Genomic DNA, 18,342 nt, shown 5'->3' on the forward strand with positions numbered 1-18,342 from the left:
CACTGACTGAAACCGGATATTAGTCCAAATACCTCCAAAATAAAGTCAATTATTCGGTGGCGAGCAGACAACAGAATGAATACACACAAAAAATAATTAAGGGAAAACAAAGAGAGCAAACAATCACAAAACATGGTTAGAAACAGTTCCACTGAAGAGCAGACGTGTTTTAAAATGAGCTGTGGGTGCAGTCGTGTTAAGTTTTAATGTGTGTTGTGAAATGTTCCCAAAATGAGGCGGCAGAATGAGTGAAATAATGACTATAAGACCAGTTTAACTGGGAGCTGATATATGATGGCAAGGTGCCATTAACAGAGACCACTGATCTTACATGTTCTTGTTATAAATCTAAACTTTCTAATCTGATCCAATCTATTACACACTGTTGTCCAGGAGACCGATAGTCCGGAAACCATTTACAGGACTTATTGCCAAAACATGACACAGCCTCTGTAGAAGTAAAATTTGATGAACAGTGTCAGAACATGCTATTGTTACAATATGAGGAACAACCCAGGTAACAACAGAGACAGCTCTGGAAACAGCCAATCACCCATCTGATTTCCAAATTTGAGGAAAGCTGTGTGATTTGTTCAGTAATGAATGGGGCTAAGAGCATTAAAAAGGCCTGCAGGCTTGTGGTATTTAACAAGTAATCCTGCCAATTTCTGAATTGCACTGAAGAACATTGAGGGTGGTCTGTGTATTCCCTCCACAATAACTGAATACTTACTTGATAAGTTAACTTACAGAGCAATAAATTCAAGAGAATGTACCTTCACTAGGAATAAGGTTCATAATACACAGAGGGTATTTCATGCCTTATTTCCAGCTGCTCTGCTGTGATTCCAACGTCTAAATAAGATCACGTGTGCAGGGAAACCACAGCCTTTACTTTGAAGGGCTCGGTCGGATGTTCAGTGTGTGGGCACAGGAAGCTTGACCGCGTGCAGAGAGGCGGCCGACTAGCGGGGGGCTGATCAGTGATCAGTGATCAGAGTCAGACCGGACCGGACTGGAGGTCTGCTGCGGGCCGAGGCAGAGCAGCTGACGAGCGGACAGGTGGGAAAGTTGCTCCTGACTGCCTGATCGGTGGACGGAGGACACACGGACACCCCCACCCCCCCCTCGGAGTTTCTGAAGGTTAGTGTGTTTCCCTTGTGTGTGTGTGTGTGTGTGTGGCTGGGGGAGAGGCTTCAGTGTGCCGGAGTTACTTTGTTGCTATGCACGCTGTTGCAGCCCAGAGGCTGTGGAGCCTGCAGACCTGCGGACAGCGCCCGCGTGCACGATCATGTTGTAATCGATGCTGCTGAAACAGCCCACGTGAGAGCATCAGCCCGTGTGCTGCACCTCCACGTTTGGTGAGCTCAGTGTCTCGCGGTGTGTTTGGCTATCCGTTCCCTTTCCTGGATGAGGAGGAGGAGGAGGGGGGGTGCGGGGTGGTGGGGGGCATGCACGTCCCTTCCCTCCTCGCCCCTCGCTCCTCGCTCCTGGGAACCCTCGGTGATGTCGAGTCAGAGCCCTTTGTTGTGAGTGCACATGCATTAAACTCCTTTGTGTTGTATCCCTGCAGTTCGTGTAGGGCTGGAAGAGACCCTGCCCCCACTCGTGCCCCCCCCCCCCCCACCCCTCCACCCTTCTTACCACTACCCACCCCAGGCATGCCGTGGCCGCGCAGCCCCACAATTTACGGACCCACGCTGCTTGTTTTCAGGGCTCTTTTAGTGCTTCAGTACCAAACCCACTGTTATCCTGCGGCGCATATCCATGCAGCAGATCATGTGCACAGCAGAGGGAAACGCTGCAGCAGCAGCAGCAGCAGCAGCAGCACATGCTGGTGTGAGTGGGGGCTGCTCGGCCACATCTGCTCTGAATGAAGCTCATGGACAAAGGCAGTGCGGAGATCAGGGTGTTTGGGGGCCACAGTGGCTGCTCTGCAGATGTTTGCAGGCTCAAGCACAGGTCTGACGTCTGTGTTGATGCATCACGATGAGCTCCTGCCAGTGGCACCCTGGTTGAGTGCTACCATACACACGTCAATATTCCAACCACATGACCCTGATGTCTGCATGTAGCATGTCAGTGCAGAGCCCTGTGGGTAAAGGGAGCACAGAGCCTTAGATGTTTCTACCGTAATAGTTGATAGTAATAAGATTATTCTCTCCCAGGGAGCACATCTGTCATGTTGTTCCTGTTTGAGGTCTACAGAATTAACTATCTGTAATAACCATCAGATCAGATAGAGCCGTATGTGATCAGCAGTCACTTCAAGAGCAGCAGAGCTACATAATCAGAGTCATGTCGGATCAGGGGGGGCGGTTTGGCATTTAAAAAGTTGGACAATTGATTGAATGCAATCTCATGGCCGTGTTAGGGTGGAGATGATGTGTGGCTTCAGCGAACAAGTGGTCAAAAGCACCGATTGATGCCCAATTGGAAGCAGAGGGATGGTGGGGAATCGGTCTACGCAGACAGATGGACGTTAGTCGCTCAGGCATGCTTCGCTGAGATGTGCCCACCTGTTTCTTAACGTGAGAGGCATCCTTTGAGTCTCCGCAGAGCAACAAGTAGGTGAGTGCTCTCCTCTGAGGCTGACCGGGATTCAGCTGCAGCTAAAGGCACCAAATGTGTTTGGTTGCTCAAAGGCAGAGCGAGTCGTCCGTCAACCGGTAGGTCGGCGGTTTGATCCCCGGCTCCTCTAAGTCAGCAACTTTCTGCTTCAAGTGCGTGAAAGAACGGTCTCCCCCCAATTTAGATTCTTCCTGAACGAATGACGTGTGAATGGGTGAATGAGGGTGTGATGTAAAAGTGCTTTGAGCCGCCGAAAGGACTAGGAAGGCGCCGTACGGACCATTTAGTGTTTGCTCTGTTGGTCGTCTGCCAGAACTCTGTCACCACAGCAGTTGAGCATTAAAACACTTTAAAACAGACAGTGACTTTTCCCTCAGACAGTCATTCCTAAAGGCCTGAACAAGTATGTGTTTACATCAGGCCTGCAGCTTGTATTGGGACAGGTCCCAAGTGTGTGTGTGTGTGTGTGTGTGTGTGCTTCATGGTGTTGAATCAGATAAAACCGAAACTGTTTTAAGCCCATTATGCACATGCAGCCCATCTCCTGTGGACTTTCACTTGGGCCCCGACGACCTTTGCCACCGTGGATCTATTCTGGGTGCGTAGCTGTAGCTGTCAGTCTGTGTTTCCATGTTCCTTCACCTGAGGATGTGCTCCTTCACAGAAAATAGAGGTGTATTCTCATCCCTCACTAATAGCACCTGCTTTTACTGCCTGCACCCCCAGGATGTCAGGGAGGATACGAGGAGAGCGCGGCTCAGCGTCCCGGTATTTATTTAGGTTCTCTGACGAAGTGTAACTCTGACAGGCAGATCAATGACAGGCCGCATCCCAAAACAAACCCTGCGGGACTGGCGAGGGCCCGGCTGACTCATACATCGTGCGTTTGGGTCTTGAGAAGTTAACCGTAAGCCTTTTCAAATAGTTCTGACTGTGGCTTGTAACTGCATTAATGAGCAATGAGGTCAAACTGCAGGGCAGAACTCTATGTCATCCCAAAATAAAGCGAGTGTCTACCGCACACGCTTTATTTCGGGATGTAGTCTCTTAGGGAACGTAGCTCCACTGAGTCACTGTGGTCACTGGATCGCATGCAGGATCAGCATGCGGGGTCATGTTGTCGTCACCTTTAGCTCCACAGAGGGTGATCAGGTTAACGGGCTGGATATCGGGTGGCTACCGTCGCAATCCGGGCTGTCTGTTGTGGTTGTTGATGATCAGAGAGAGGAGTTTCCGTGTGGTGTTCTGTGTCCTTGACTCACCAGTAGAATTTGTCTGTCTGGAAGTAGTTCATGTCGTATGTGAGTGTGTTACAGCAGCAGCACTTTGTGGTTGTGGTAATCAGGTGAGTAAGGAGGCGGGCTGTGGCTGGTTGAGACGTTTGTACGGTGAAATGGGAGGGTGCTTGTGTGCTGAAGGAAAAATATAGCTTTTCCATTTAACTAACTTCTGTCTATATGTCTTTTCTTTCCTTGCTCTCTCCCTTGCTTTTATTCTTTCATGTCTTGAAGCCCAGGACCTGCTCCAGTCAGACATGAGGAGCCCTCCAGGCCTGGAACACTGAGCAGGAGGTTCAAGCAATTGTTCCAGCAGTCATGGCCGACGGAGAAGGGCTGCCTATCACCCCGGGTCAGGTCTACATCGAGGTGGAGTACGACTACGAGTACAAGGCCAAAGACAAGATGGTGACCATCCGTCAGGGAGAGTGGTACATGCTGGTGAAGAAGACCAATGAGGACTGGTGGCAGGTGAGGAAGGAGGAGGGCACAAAGGCCTTTTACGTGCCTGCGCAGTATGTCAGGGAGGTACGCCGGGCGCTCATGCCCCCCCAGAAGCCCACCTTGAGGGCAAAGCCTACCGTTTTGGATATCTGCCGGGCATCCAATGAAAACCTCAACAGACCCCAGCCAGAAATGTCCAGCTTTGGGCGGCCATCGCCCTCCTCCACCCCGTCGCCATCCTCTGATCGGGTCACACCACCAGCTTTGCCCAAGGATGCTAACCAGAACGTGGCGAGTCCCCATCACTGCAAGGTGGTGGCCGAACTAGTACTTCTCCACAACAACAACAACCACCTCCACACCAACAACTCCACGTTGCCAAGGACACAGGCAGACTCGCCTCCGCTCAAAGTGGGGAAGGACCACAAAAAAAGTCCGGACAGTGACAAGACCAGCTCACCAGGCCAGCTGCTAGGAGACGGGCTGAGCAAGTTCCACAACGACTCCGAGTCTGGGGATGAGCTGAGCAGCAGCTCAACAGAACACTTGCACGTGAGTTGTGGCTTTTTTCTCTTTCTGGAAATGGCGACCTTTCAGGATTTTCATGTGATGCATGTTTGAGTTTTGCATTCTTTGGCATTGTGACTGATTTTTAAAAAAAAAAAAGTTTATAGCATCACAGAACACAATGAAAAGTGTCTGCTTTAGTTCTGCCTCTGCTATCTTCCAAACAGGAACTGAGGAACTTGACTCTCATGATCACAGTTGGTTTTGTCCTTTTTTTATCCTCTCAATTGTGCCCTCCTCTCTGTTCTTTTTCTTCCACTCTCCCCGGTTTATTTCCCACCCTGTGCTCATTTTGTTCTCTTGGGCTGGCTGCAGATAGCGGCCCTTGGCCCCATCAGACTCTGTCATATTGGGTGTTAAGATATTACACCTTTTTCCACTCACTGTCTCTTGCAGAGCTACATTCATTCATCAGCCGCCATAACATTCGACCTCAAACATTTTGTGCTGCATGTGCCGGATTTGAATAGTAGCAACAGTTGCAGGTGCTAATTAAACTCCACAACTGTTGCCCCTTGAGGCGTAATTTGTTTAGCTGGTACAGATGTGCATGTTTTTTTTTTGGGGGGGGGGGCAGCCCCAGGTACAGAAAGAAAAATATTGCAAACACAACTGCTTGATTGTGTAGATCTGTTGTGCCACTGCTTTACCTTGTGCTTTTTGAACTTGCTGATGACCCTGTAGAACAGGAAGGTGTACAAAGGTATTCTTTTACCCCATAGGAAAGGAAGGCAGATAATCTTTTGTCAGTGCTTTAATGGCTAAGCCCTATTTAGGGATCCGTTTCTGATGCCCCAGACAAAAACATGTAATAAATTCTCTCCTTCCTCCCGTCCCCACAGTCCCCAGATTGGTAACTCAGGCTTCCCTCCACCTCCATGATATTTATCTCATCGCCCTGATCCAGGAGAATGGGTGGGGGAACTGCAGACACCGTGGCTTATCCCCTTGTCTGTAGCAGATTTGCAGATAGTGGAAGTCCGAGCAGCACCGCTCGCAGAAGCCCAGACAGGGTCCGCTTATTTGAAGGCTCCAAGTGCTGCTTCACTCTTTGTACCTCGGGCCGCAGCAGCCTCCTCCACTACGGAGCGAACAAAGAGAGACAGGCTTGAATAGAAACGAGGTCATATCTGCAGAGGATCAGTCTGTAGCCCCCAGTCGCCCCACCGTGGGGACCTCTGTGTGAGCCAGAGCGTTTGTGAGTGTGAATGCCATATGTGATGCGCCATGAGAAGGAGAGGAAAGTGAGAATGGAAGCATACTAACAGTTTACAGCCTCAGATCTCTACATGCACCATGACTAAATGGTTCCCGGGTCAGAATTGACATACCTCAAAAGGCCATAACGAGGCTAGAAAAAAGGTGTTTTCTGTGTTGCGGCCTGCCTTGACCAACCTTTTAGAATTAATTTCACGCTTGTCAAACCACATGGGCCAAAATAAACACATATTTCACTCTCAGCCATTTCCATTTTCCATGGGCAGCTTTGTGAAGTGTTTCTTTTTTGTCAGACTTCAGTAGTGCTGGAGAAGCAGATAAGAAGCAGACAGCAGACAAGATTCAGCCAGAACTCTCTGTGCAGCTCACAGCTCGCTGTCTTTGGTTGCCGGGGCAGGTGGAGCCCACCCCCTCTCTCTCTTTGTGCCTTTGTGGTGCTGCCTTAGTTTGTCCTGTTTGGCCTGTTGCCAGGCAAATGAATGACCCTGCAAAAAAAACCCAATTCTTTCAACTCCCCTACTTCCATTGCATCCTGTCATTGCTTGGGTGGTTACAGACCAGGCCTGCCAGTAAAAAGCAGAGAGGATCGTTTAGTGACAGCATTGTGGAGTACAAATTATTTTTGGAGGAGTTTTGGTGCTTACAAGAGTTTTTTTTTTTAGGCTGATATTGATTTTTGAGTCGATAGACTCTGATTTATTGGTTGATATGTGTCTTTGTAACATAAAATCTGATAAGGATCCTGTAAATTTAGCTATTAATGAATTGTTAACAAGTCCTGAGTCCTCGCTTCCTCTAATGGGGCCCAGTTTGATCAACAAAGCGCTGGAGCTTTGCAAGTGGTGCTCTGCAGCGTGTTGGAATTTATTACTATGATTCTGATGCTTTCTTTTTAGTTGTTTGACTGTGTATATCACAGATGGTGATCATGCTAGAAGCCTGTAAAGGCACTAAAACGTTAAGACTCTCTAACTGTGGGGTGGGTGGCTGCTCTGCAATTGCTCCGAACTGCATAGATCTGGACGCAGCCATGAACAATAACTGGTATTTCTCATAATTGGAGGTAAGGTGTATCGATCAAAGAGTATCAGTAAAAGTGTGTATTGATAAGAAAAGCAGGAGTTAAATGGGTAATGATAACTGGATTGATTAAGATGCTGTTTCATGTTGCTCAAGTGCTCCCTCTGTTTTCCTCTTATTTATCCCCCAACAGCTGTTCTTCAGTCACACCTTGTTCTCCCTTCCACATTGAGTCTGCCAGGGAAAGAGCTGCTGGCTGAGTGGACGAATGGGTCTGTTAGAGGGACTGAATTGATTAGATTTGATCTGTTGTATGATGATTAACGCTGCCGTGTCATTCCATACTTTCCCTATGTCATTTGCTTATTTCTGGGGCTTATTCCTGGGGAGTTATCGGGTTTGGTGGCCACACAGTCATCCTCATGAATCCTATTTATTAGTTAGTTATTTTGAGCTGGCTTAGTTTGGCATTCTTTCCTCCTGTCCTCTTAAAAAACGGGGAAAGTCTGGCCTCGTCCCTGTGATGAGAAGCAGCTCCTCGGTGACTCCTCAGAGCGGATGTAGACTCTGCTCTGCGGGATTGTGTGCGAGGCTAGACTGTTGTTTTCTTTCCCTGACATGTGTGACAGAGGGGCAGATGTGGTGGCCATGGATGTGTTTTTGTCTGCGGCTTTGCACTGCGGAGCCAGCGGGCTGCTCGCTCACTGTCTGATTAGAAAGACCTTGAGAGGCCCCCACAGCCACACCTTTATTCCCAAAATCACACTCCAAACAAGGTATCAACTACTGATAGGCCCTACCTTTCTTTGAAAATGCGGACACACTTAGCTGTTAAGTAACTGCTCTTAGTTTGTAAAAAGCACCTCGAGGATCCTCTTTCAGGATGCCTATAGCCACAGTGACATAACTGGCTCGTAAATGTCTCTGGACGGATTCTCAAAGGATCCAAAAACAAAAAGAAACAGTTGAGCGGAGGCCAGAATCTGCCTGCCTTCAGCCTGCTGTGTGGTCTTCTGGTTAGCTGGCGCTGCCTTAAGGAGGAGGAGGAGGAGGAGGAGGGTGAGGAGGGTGAGGAGGGTGAGGGGTGCTGCGGGCATAACGAGACAGGAACAAAGTGTCGGGTCCTGACAGAGCTGATGTAGCCCCTGTGGGATGGGCAGAGACCTCGGGACGGGAGGCCAGAAGTGAGATGTTTTGGGTGAATCTGGAGATGAGTTGTAGCCCGTGAGCCATAAACCTCCGAATGGTTGCCACGGTGAGATGAATGACTTCAAAGAGCAACATTACAAGGCCACCATAAAATATGGATTAGAGCATTAAAAGTGGATGTCGTTTATGTCTGAGTGTCTGTTGCACCAGACTGTAGAAGGATTGTTCTTTCTGTGCTGTTTAGCTTGGTTCTGATAACTTGTATGTTTGCTGACTTGTGCAACAGTGCCAAGCGGAGAGTGTGTATGTGTGTGTGTGTGTGTGTGTGTGTCAGGGGCTTAGCAGTGCATTGAAATAGACTGCTATGTGGGGGTGTGTGGGGCCCCTAAGTGCACTTTGAAAATGCATTCACTCCTAGAAAAGTTTGATCATTTTTGCTGCTGTTACTTGCTGCTCGTGCAGTGAATTGGAACACTATTGTCCCGTGACGTCAGTTTTCTCCCACATGAAGCAGAATGTGTGTATTGTTCATTGTTCAGGAACAGTGCGGTGGCTGATGAGACGGCCTTTCTCTCAAACTTGAGTGTCCTGGGAAGCGTCTCGGTTCACTGTACAGAAAAGACCTGTTCCCAAACATCCCCGGCACCACAATAACCTGCTAATTACAGTACAGGACATGCTGCGTCAAACGGATTCTTTCTAACATTTGCTGCGGAGCACTCTTTACAGCCGTTGTTGAAATAAGCTGAAATCTTTGAAGGGAAGGGTGCACGCTTATTACATAATGATCAGGTAAATGACACCAAACATGACAGCAGCTAGTGCTGGAAAATTCAACCATCTCCTGCCTGTTGTGCCCTGTAATCTGGAGCTCTGCTGAGAGTCTTACTCCCAGACCGGCTGAAAAGGAGGCCCCTGCTTGTTTTCCAGTGCATGCTTGACATTCCTGCCTCAGTACACACACACACACACACACACACACACACACACACACCGCTAGGCAATGTGCAGGCTAAGTCAATGAAGGTTGTCTTTCCTCTCAAAAGTGAAGCATTGGATTTTGCAGTAATCTAACGTCAAACTTGAGCGAGTAGCTCGGCGGGGGCCATGTGGGAGACCTCCCCTCTCTGTCTGTCTGCTGATCAGCTGGACAACTTTCTGGCCATTTCGCTGCCCTCTGTCTGGGCCTTTTAGTTTCTCTTCTACTTTTCTCTCTCACACCGTCTCTGTTGCTTCCTCCTCTGCCTTCTGCTGTCAGCCTCGTATTCCCCTCTGTGCCCCCCTTCAGCCTTTTGTAATGAATGATGTTGGTCAGATGTGGTCTTAGTGAGGGGCTGGACAACAGAGCTCCTGGTCTGCACTTTGACCACCATTTTTTTTTTTTCCTTCCCCACATGCATCCTGATCCACGCCTCTGTGATACAAGAGGATTAAACCCACAAGCCCCCAGGGACTGAGCCAACAGGGCTTGGGGTTAAGGAGAATAATGTCTGCTGTGTAAGGTGCTGGATTTGACGTCTAGAAGTCTTTCCATTATGTGTGGACTAAGGACGAAATGGACAGAATGAAAAATTTACATTTTTCAGGCATGTGTTTCTAGAACCAGTAATTTCGGATTGAAGCAGCCAGTGATCCCAACATAATATACCAAAATATTCTGTGTTTACCTCTGTATTTTATTCCTGCCACACAGTGCGTCATATTTTGATACGCCCATATCACTGAAAGTCTTGAAGTTGGGGTCGCCTTCCTGGCATCACCAGACCAATTAGCAAAATTAGTCTGGAACCTCTCACTTCAATATCAGTTTCCATCCTGAAATATGGCCAACACACATCTTTCTTATCAACATACATGGGTCTGGATCTCATGCTAGAACATTGCATCCGGCAGGTCGCATTGAACATTGTCATTTCTGATTAGATCCCCTCCTAAAACCCACTGCACAATGCAATGACTAGTCTGGCCATCATCATTTTGAATAAAAGGGTAATATCTGCCATATAGTTATGTTAAAGAGCTTGATGACAGCAGCATTAATACAGAAACTTTTGGCCCAAAATAGTTACATCCATGAAAAATGGGGACAGAAAATGGCCAGGACAAATGGCAACAACCATGGGTGTCATAATGTGATCCACCACTGCAGCTTCTGTTCCCTACAGAGAATGCAAGAGACATAAGTTGGCTAGACAAAACAAACTAAGCCCAGTCAGAAAGAGAATGGTTAACATGAACTGAAACTAAAAAGCAATTCAGTTTGGTCATCAGGCTAGTTACGACCGGTAGGTAAGCACTACGTCATCAAGCTTCCGGTTTTCAGAGAGAATTTGTACTGGTTGACTTGTCTGAACACTAACTCTACGAGACTTGGATCCTCCCTGAATAGACCAACGTCTCCAACACAGACGTGATTTGATTGTCGTGAATTGCTCGGGCCCCCTGTATCTCTACCATGGTGTGAACTGTAAATGTTGAACTGCTTACCAAGTGGTCTACAGTCGACCATATTGGCAGCAGTTCTCTCCACTCTAGTGTCCAGAAAGCTGCTTTGCCTGTCCGCCTGTATTGCAGCGAGCGTAGCATTTATTCACTGAGGATGACGGGGACACGTGTGTGTGAGCCGTCACCTGGCTCACTCTTGTAGCTCAGTGGACTGGGACAACATGTACCCAGAGAAGGTAAGAACCTTGACCTGGCTTTGATATCACAGTGATTTAGTTACTTCGAGTGTCCTCCCTCTGCTACTTTCTATCTCACTCACCCAGCAACCTTCCTGGACCTTTCCCTGCTTTGACTGTTGGAGATACTGCTGGCTGTCTAACCCCTAGAGCCCCTTTTGCCTGTGGCATTTAAGTTCAAAATATTAAGACTGACAGCACCAATTGCTGTGTGGTGTGTGTTTAATGTGCTATTGGCCACGTGTGGGTGTTCCTATGTGGGATTTATTTTAGTAACTTCAGTAACTTGACCGCCTTTCCGCTGTGTTATCCACACAGGTCTGCGTTTGCATACAAGTGATGATACTCGGGGCTCTTTGCTCTTAGTGTATGGTTGCATAGCTTTTGCTGGCACTGTCTACAGGTTTTTAAACAGCTGCTTGTGACCACCCCCCCCCCCCCCCCCCTCCCCATAGTGCCCCTTTATATAAGCAGATAGGTCAAGCTACACTTACACTAAAATCTCTGAGGATCACAGTCTGGGGAGTTGTTTCCCTGAGAATCTCTTACGAAGTTTTCTGTGTTGGATGTATGTGGCTGTTAGCACAATGACGGTGAAGACATTCAGATATGGCTTTCTGGGGATAAAAACGCTTCCCGTGTGGTGTGCCTTGTTTCGGATTTCTCCTTTTACCTCTGAATCCATCTTGGGGGACCTGAGTCAGCAGAGCGCTAAAGCGGAGCGCCATTACTTCCCACAGTCCTTGATCCTTTATCGTTGGAGTTTGTTTCACTATGTGATGCATCAGTTCTGGTTTCTTAGGTAATTTGTTTGCTAGTAGTTGACAATTTGCCGCTCCTACTATCCTGTAACAGCCTTATGGTTTTTACCGCTGAATTGACTTTCCAGAAACGGTGTTTTTGTCCTCAGAACTTTCCACAAGCAGCTGTCACTGAACAGAGATACCACAGTGAAAAACAAAGGGGATACAGAGAGAGTGAACATGGTGCCACTGTGGATTAGTCTGGATGCTTCTGCCAGCTTTACAGCTCTGTTCCCAAACAGTAATTTCAAACAGCAAATCTAATTTTAACATGGCATCAACACACGTCCTACAATTACACTCAGATGGGCTTTCAAACCAGGCTCTGCCTTTTGGGGATACGGTACAAGTCTCTGCACATTTCCTCAGAGGTGATCAGAAATAACTTGCAGATAAAACAAAGGCACTAGGAGGCTGAGCAGAGTCCGCTTTACTATACAGAGGAGACTTTCAAGGCCAGTAGCCTGTCAGCGCCCTTGTACCGTATACGATTGGCAGAGAGGCCCTCCCAATGTCCATTAATGAAATGGATATGCCAGCGGTAACGGATGTCTCGGTGTTCCCTTCATGCTATGTTGACTCCACAACACCAGTGGCTAGTTTGATCACCTCTTCGTGTTGTTGGCTGACAGCTTGTTGATTATTCTGTCAGGGAGGAATTACCATTCATAAACTCAGGACAGCTCGTATCTATGTCAGGAAGCTTCACCGCTAGAAACCTCATTCTGTTAAGAGGGTGTTGTGAAGCTGCAGCGAGGCAACAGTTCATCAGGAGCCTTCTTGGTTTCATATCTCTGTCTCCACCTTTTAGAGCATGATTGCTTTTCCCTCTCATTTGTGATTGGCATTGGTTTGGTCCGTGTTTTCGAGACCGAATGGAAGCAAAACAAAGGTGTACTCGGATGTGTGAGTGCCGAAGATCTTTTCCAGCACGTTTCTGTTGCTAGAATGCAGTAGATCCTTTTTCCACTTGTCTTTGAATCGTCGACACACCAGTTCTTAAAACCGTGAATTCAGAAATGAGACCAAATTATGAAAAATGTAAATCTTGTAGAGTTGAGTAGTGACAATCACGTTTTGACATGAATGAAATTGTGCAGTTTCACAGAGCTGTATTAATGAGAAAATCCACAATGCATCTCAGATATTCTGTCTTTTACATAACCTGCTTACAGAAAGACAAAAATGGTGATTAACATGAATATATTTTATATTCAGGTTTTGGTATTTCAGAGAGATTGTATTTATTAATTCAACACAATAACTTACTTAACATGGACACAATAGAACTGACTAAGCCTGTTTCAGGTCTCCTACAGTGTCTCTCTGTTCTACTCCGTCAGAGACCAGACAGCGATTGTTTACCACTGATGAAGGTTACATAGACCAAATCCATTCTGGTGGTTCCACAGCAAAGGCTGACCCCAGGCCTGCTAGCCATCAGCTCAGATGGCATACCCTGTTAATGCTTGTTTAAATCCTTTATGATAAGATCACCCATGTTAGTGACTATCCACCAGCTCCCATGGAGCTTAATTCAGTAACATTTAAGTGGACAATATTTCCCTGGCATGTGGCATATACACAGTTAACATTATGCTTTGTTAATTTAAGTCTGTCCTTTTCTAGATTGAACTAGAATTATTTTACTAGAATTATAAAAACAAATAAAAGGATAAAAATCAGAAACTGATCCTCAGTTGCAACCCTGTTAATGACAAAGGACAGCTGTGTGAGACAGGAGATTTTACTTCCCTCTATTTTGTTTTAGTGTCTGTAAGTGTATTTGGGAATAAGCCCGCTACACTAAAGGGTGAGTCTGTTTTTTTTAAGTGAGTGCTACTAGAGCATTGTTTTGTATGGATTAAGCCACAGAAAGAGTGCTGTAGGCTTCACTGGGTGAGCCTCCTGCACCAGCAGTGTTGGACAGAGGGGTTTACAGGTCTGCCCGAGCCTGGACAGACTGCCGCCGCCATTACACACATACACGTACTAGAAAGCAATCTTCTTACATATCTGGATTAAGGGGTTGTGTTCAGTACAATTACTGGGTTAACCCCCCTCCCCCAAAATCCTGTTCATCCCACACCAACATGCTCCAGCAGCTCTCATCTTGTAAATCAATGTGCTCATTTGGGCCGTGCTACTTGTTCTGACTCTGATTGTGGTGAGGAATGAATAAAACCATTACCTGTCCGCACCAAGCGTGCCATACTGTTAATTCCCTAATACTGTTGGGTGACTGAGAGGACATGTGCTGCTTAGTTCCATGTCTTTGTTGTTGTCTAATTCGCAAATTCATTCTCCCTACTTGTGTCTCTCGCATGAAGCCCCTGGTAGTGATTGAAAGGCGAGTAATTTGTCTTGCTTAGAGTTTGGGTTATGCGGCTGCTTTGTGGTCTGGGCTGGGTTGAGTTGAGAGGTATGTTGTTGAATGACCCGCCAATCTCTAGGCCTCTATTGGTTTAAAATAATCAATATCAACCATAGTGATGTACTGAAATCATATTCAGTTCAAATTAGGTTGCAGTGCTTTGGATATGTTTAACATAGGCTGCTTGAGGTGAACTGAGATTTTTGTGCCCATCCAAGCGTTGGAGGTCCTATCCTGTCAGTCACCTAACTTAAACAGAAAATGAACTGACTTCCATTTTCAATTCCCTGAATGCCTGAAATAACTCTATTATAAATATTCTATTATCCAACATATTTTTGTTTCGCCCATTGTCAAACTTCGATTTTGAAATCGTGAGTTCATAAAGTCTGCATTTCCACATCCTGAACAGGAAATGGAAACAGGTCTCATCCAAGCTCCTTTTGGCCGTGCCCATTTGGGATCAGATCCAGGGTCCCATTGTTACTCTGAAGCAAACCCACTGACCCTCTTTGTTACTCCTGTCCACCCCAGCAGATCCATTGCTCCTGATCCCTGTCAGCACACTCAGCAGGAGAGGGTCACCTTTTATCTCAAGGTTACCAAGTGTCCCAGTTCCTTTCTTGCCCGGTGTCTGTTCTGTCCGTGGACCACGGAAACAGTTGCCGTGTCTTGTTCCAAATGTAGGGCAGTGGCATTATTTCCAGCAGGTATCGCCAAGAATATACTGATGTGTAAATAAAGAGGTGACAGGCAGTCTAGAGTTCAGTATGTGGCCATGCTTTCAGACCTCTGGCCAACTGATGATGCGGTTAATTTTTCTAAAGATCCCAAGCATGTGACTAGACAGTATAGATGACAAGGCAGCCCTCTCTTTGGCAGTGACTGTACACAACAATGACTTCACAGTGGCTGCTCTGCTACTGGAACTTTTCTCTGGATAGGGCGGGAGCGGGGGGCTGGCTGGAAGTCTCTTGGTAGTGGGCTGAATGACCCATGACCCATACGTATGGGGCACAATAGGTCTTTGTGTCACTGCATATCCACCCTCAATACACACATGCCCTGAGTCATCGCATGTGGGCCAGTGTGTCGTTCAGCTGGAGATTTAAATGTTCCCTTTTTAATTGTGCGGATCCCCACATTCACACAGCCGTTATTAATCTGCAGGGACAGATGCCCATCACATGGAACTAGAGCCCAAAGCAACATGTGCCTATAAATGTTACGTGACAAAAATGTTGTCAGTTTCCTTTTGTGTCAGTTGATTGCCAGTCAAATGATTGATTTACTGTTTGATGGATCGATTGTTTGGGTTTGGCTCCGTTTTCCAGCAAAAATTCCAAATAGTTTCTGGTCCAGTCGCTCAAATATTTCGTTGTTGTCCAGTGAAAACGATGAATTTGAAAGAGTGACGACTTTTCAGACAAACGGAGGGATTATGCGATTCTTTATAGTGAGTGAGTTATTTATAATATTCTAAAATCCTGTATAGTTTAAGCCATGTTTCACACCTACTTCCTTGCCTTTGACATGTTAACAGTGCCAGCTAGAAGTCAGCCGATGTTGCCTATAGCAGGAATGTGCACTGTATCGCCTCATGATAATGCAACATGAACAAAATGGATCTATATTTGCTCTGTTAGCTTAGGTAAAGTTTGAATTGGAGATGCATGGTTTTTATAGGACAGCAACAATTTGATGATGACTGAAAAAAAATCTTGGGGTTATGGGCTGAGACAATACATGGCATCTCTATGGGCTCTGGGGAATTATAATGGTCCCTTTACACCAGTCATAGACAAAAGAATACTTGTTTAATAGTGAAAACGATTGATTAATAATGATAATAATAATTAGTTGTGGCCTCATTTTATTTTGATCCAAAGGGCAGAAAAATTCTGAGCCCACAGGGATCTTCTCGGGTTTATTTTTGACCAATAGACCAACTTCAGAAGACATTCACGTCTCTGATTCTGATTCCTGTATTTACACCAACATTAACTGTCCTGCTAGGCTTCAACCAACAATCATTTGCAAGTGGTCCATGTGTTTTTGAGGACTAGCAGAATATAAATCAGGGCTGTTGTTATAGATGTGCAGTTGTTGTTCCCTGAAGTCTCGTCCAGTGCTTTGCCCAAGGCGGAGCTATAGAATGAATTGTTGAAACCACCTGCTGTGCTTTTGGTTTTCTCTCTCTCTGCTCAGGCTGCTCCATTGTAGATGTGCTGTTCAAGCAAGTATCTGCTCTCGGACTATTGTTATCAGTTAAACCAGGGTATCCTGCTGATCTTGTGTTGTCTCTTAATGGAAACAGACTTCACTTAGCAACCAGAAAAAAAAAAAAAAAAAAGCGCGTAGCAACTAGGCCTTTTCATTCTGCTGCTGTTTGCTTAAGTATACTTCAACCTACAAGCAGTAGCCTGCACAGAGCTTTGGTAAAGATTTGACACCTTCTGGCCAGCAGCACACCACCTCCTGTGTCTGTCTGTGTGTGCTTAGATTTCCCTTGTGGGTGGCTGTGGCTTTTTAAAACGAAGAAGTCTCAGCACTCAGTCCCACCACAGATTCATTCAGCATCCCGGAGAGTGCGATACCGACTGGTGTCCTCAATAATTCAGCCTGTGGTCACATGTTAATGTGCATGCCTGCACACACCCTCACGCCTCTTGCAAACGCACTCCACAGAGGGTTAAAGGGTTATGTTGGAGTGTGGCAGGCAGCAGAAGAGGAGAGAAGGGAAAATGTACAGAACAGTGCCACTTGAACCCTCGGGGCAGCAGAGTGACGCTTATCTGGGTCACATTCTGGAGAGGAAGATCATTAAATTTGGAGCATTAGAAATCAGCTACTTGAAAGCAAACACACACTAATGCATATTCATGGTTCAAACACAACCTTATCGGCCGCTGGACCTACAGACGAAAATGCATTGTGGGATAAAATCTGTGCGTTTTGATTTTCAGTTAACCTGATTCGCCGGGGTTAATACCCTGACACCTACCACTACTGCCATGCTTGGCGGCTCCAAGGTGTTCCTACTCCGTCTTTACCAGTAATGGAGCATCTTCTGTCCGAGCACATGCAGACGCACTCTTCTTTGTCTCTGCCACAGGCACACTGGGAAGAAATAAAGCAGAAACTAGTGCACAAACATGAAGATAATGAAAAGTAAGCCTCCACTTTAAACTCAGAGGAGACTGAGCTCTTCCATCAGGCTCGGTGTTGCGTTGCTGATGCATCTCAATGTTGATGCTTCTTAATTTTTCGCTTTCCACACTATTTCTTACTGCCCCTTGCATAACTAGAAAAGCTCGATCAGTATAGTGCAGATCTCAGGCGAACTCTGCTACACCTAACCTAAACCTAGCCCCGGCTGCGAGGACACCTCTGCAGGAAACACCAGGTGATGAAGATAACAGAAAAGGGATTTATTCATGTCGTATCCTGCGTGACTCCTACGTGGATCATAACATATCAGGTATAGAGTCAATCTGCAGAGGTTCCGGTTCAACACCGGCCCAAACTTTTCTATTAAGTCAGTTTCTGAGCCACAAAGGTCAGAATGTGTCCTGAACGGACGAGTCGAGGCTGTTTTTAGCTCGGCCAAATGCCGTTAGCTCTGTGATGTCAGGCTGAAGCAGTTGTTGATGACCCGTGGCCTGACCGGCCGCTTTAGGGGAGTGAGGAGTCAGCAGTCAGTGAGGGGGTAAAACAGGCAATACAATAGGTTTTTAAAACTTGTGAATCATTGCAACCACTAGAGGTCATTCAGCATGCAGGACAAAAATTTGCACAAAAATATTAGAGTGATTGGTCCATTAGTCTGCGAGATACGGACAGATGCACATACATGTGATTGACTGGCCACCAGTCCACGGTGTACCCCACCTCCCGCCCAATCTCCAGCCCCCCACAACCCTTAAAGATAAGTGATATAGACAATGGATTTTAAAAGTGAACTTTCTGTTCTGTATGTACAACACAGCAGTTTTTGAATCTACATGCCTCCATGACATTGATAGAACAGTACTTCTGCTCACTTCCCTCTAGTGCTGAAATAATAAAATGATGAGTGTACCTACAGAAATGTAATTCGTCAATAGTTTTGATTGTCAATTCATCTTTTAAATCATTTTTTCAAACAAAAATATGAAACTTTCCTTATCGCCTCCTTCTGAAAAGTGAGGCGTTGCTACTTTATTATTTTTTTTACATCTATTTTCCAGAATGAGCAA

At 46.4% G+C, this 18,342-nt stretch overlaps 1 protein-coding gene across 1 annotated transcript in view; it reads left to right on the forward strand.

The window, feature by feature from the left end:
• Positions 1-1,076: 1,076 nt before the first annotated feature.
• arhgap12b (Rho GTPase activating protein 12b) overlaps positions 1,077-18,342 on the forward strand; it is a 42,585-nt gene continuing 25,319 nt past the window's right edge. The window contains exons 1-2 of the mRNA XM_070852685.1: positions 1,077-1,143; positions 4,083-4,844. Of these exons, the coding sequence (XP_070708786.1) occupies positions 4,167-4,844 (678 nt within the window). The 5' untranslated portion in view covers positions 1,077-1,143; positions 4,083-4,166. The remainder of the gene's footprint in view (positions 1,144-4,082; positions 4,845-18,342) is intronic.

The sequence above is a fragment of the Pempheris klunzingeri genome, chromosome 21 (genome assembly GCF_042242105.1).
Source record: "Pempheris klunzingeri isolate RE-2024b chromosome 21, fPemKlu1.hap1, whole genome shotgun sequence".
Taxonomy (NCBI): Eukaryota; Metazoa; Chordata; class Actinopteri; order Acropomatiformes; family Pempheridae; genus Pempheris; species Pempheris klunzingeri.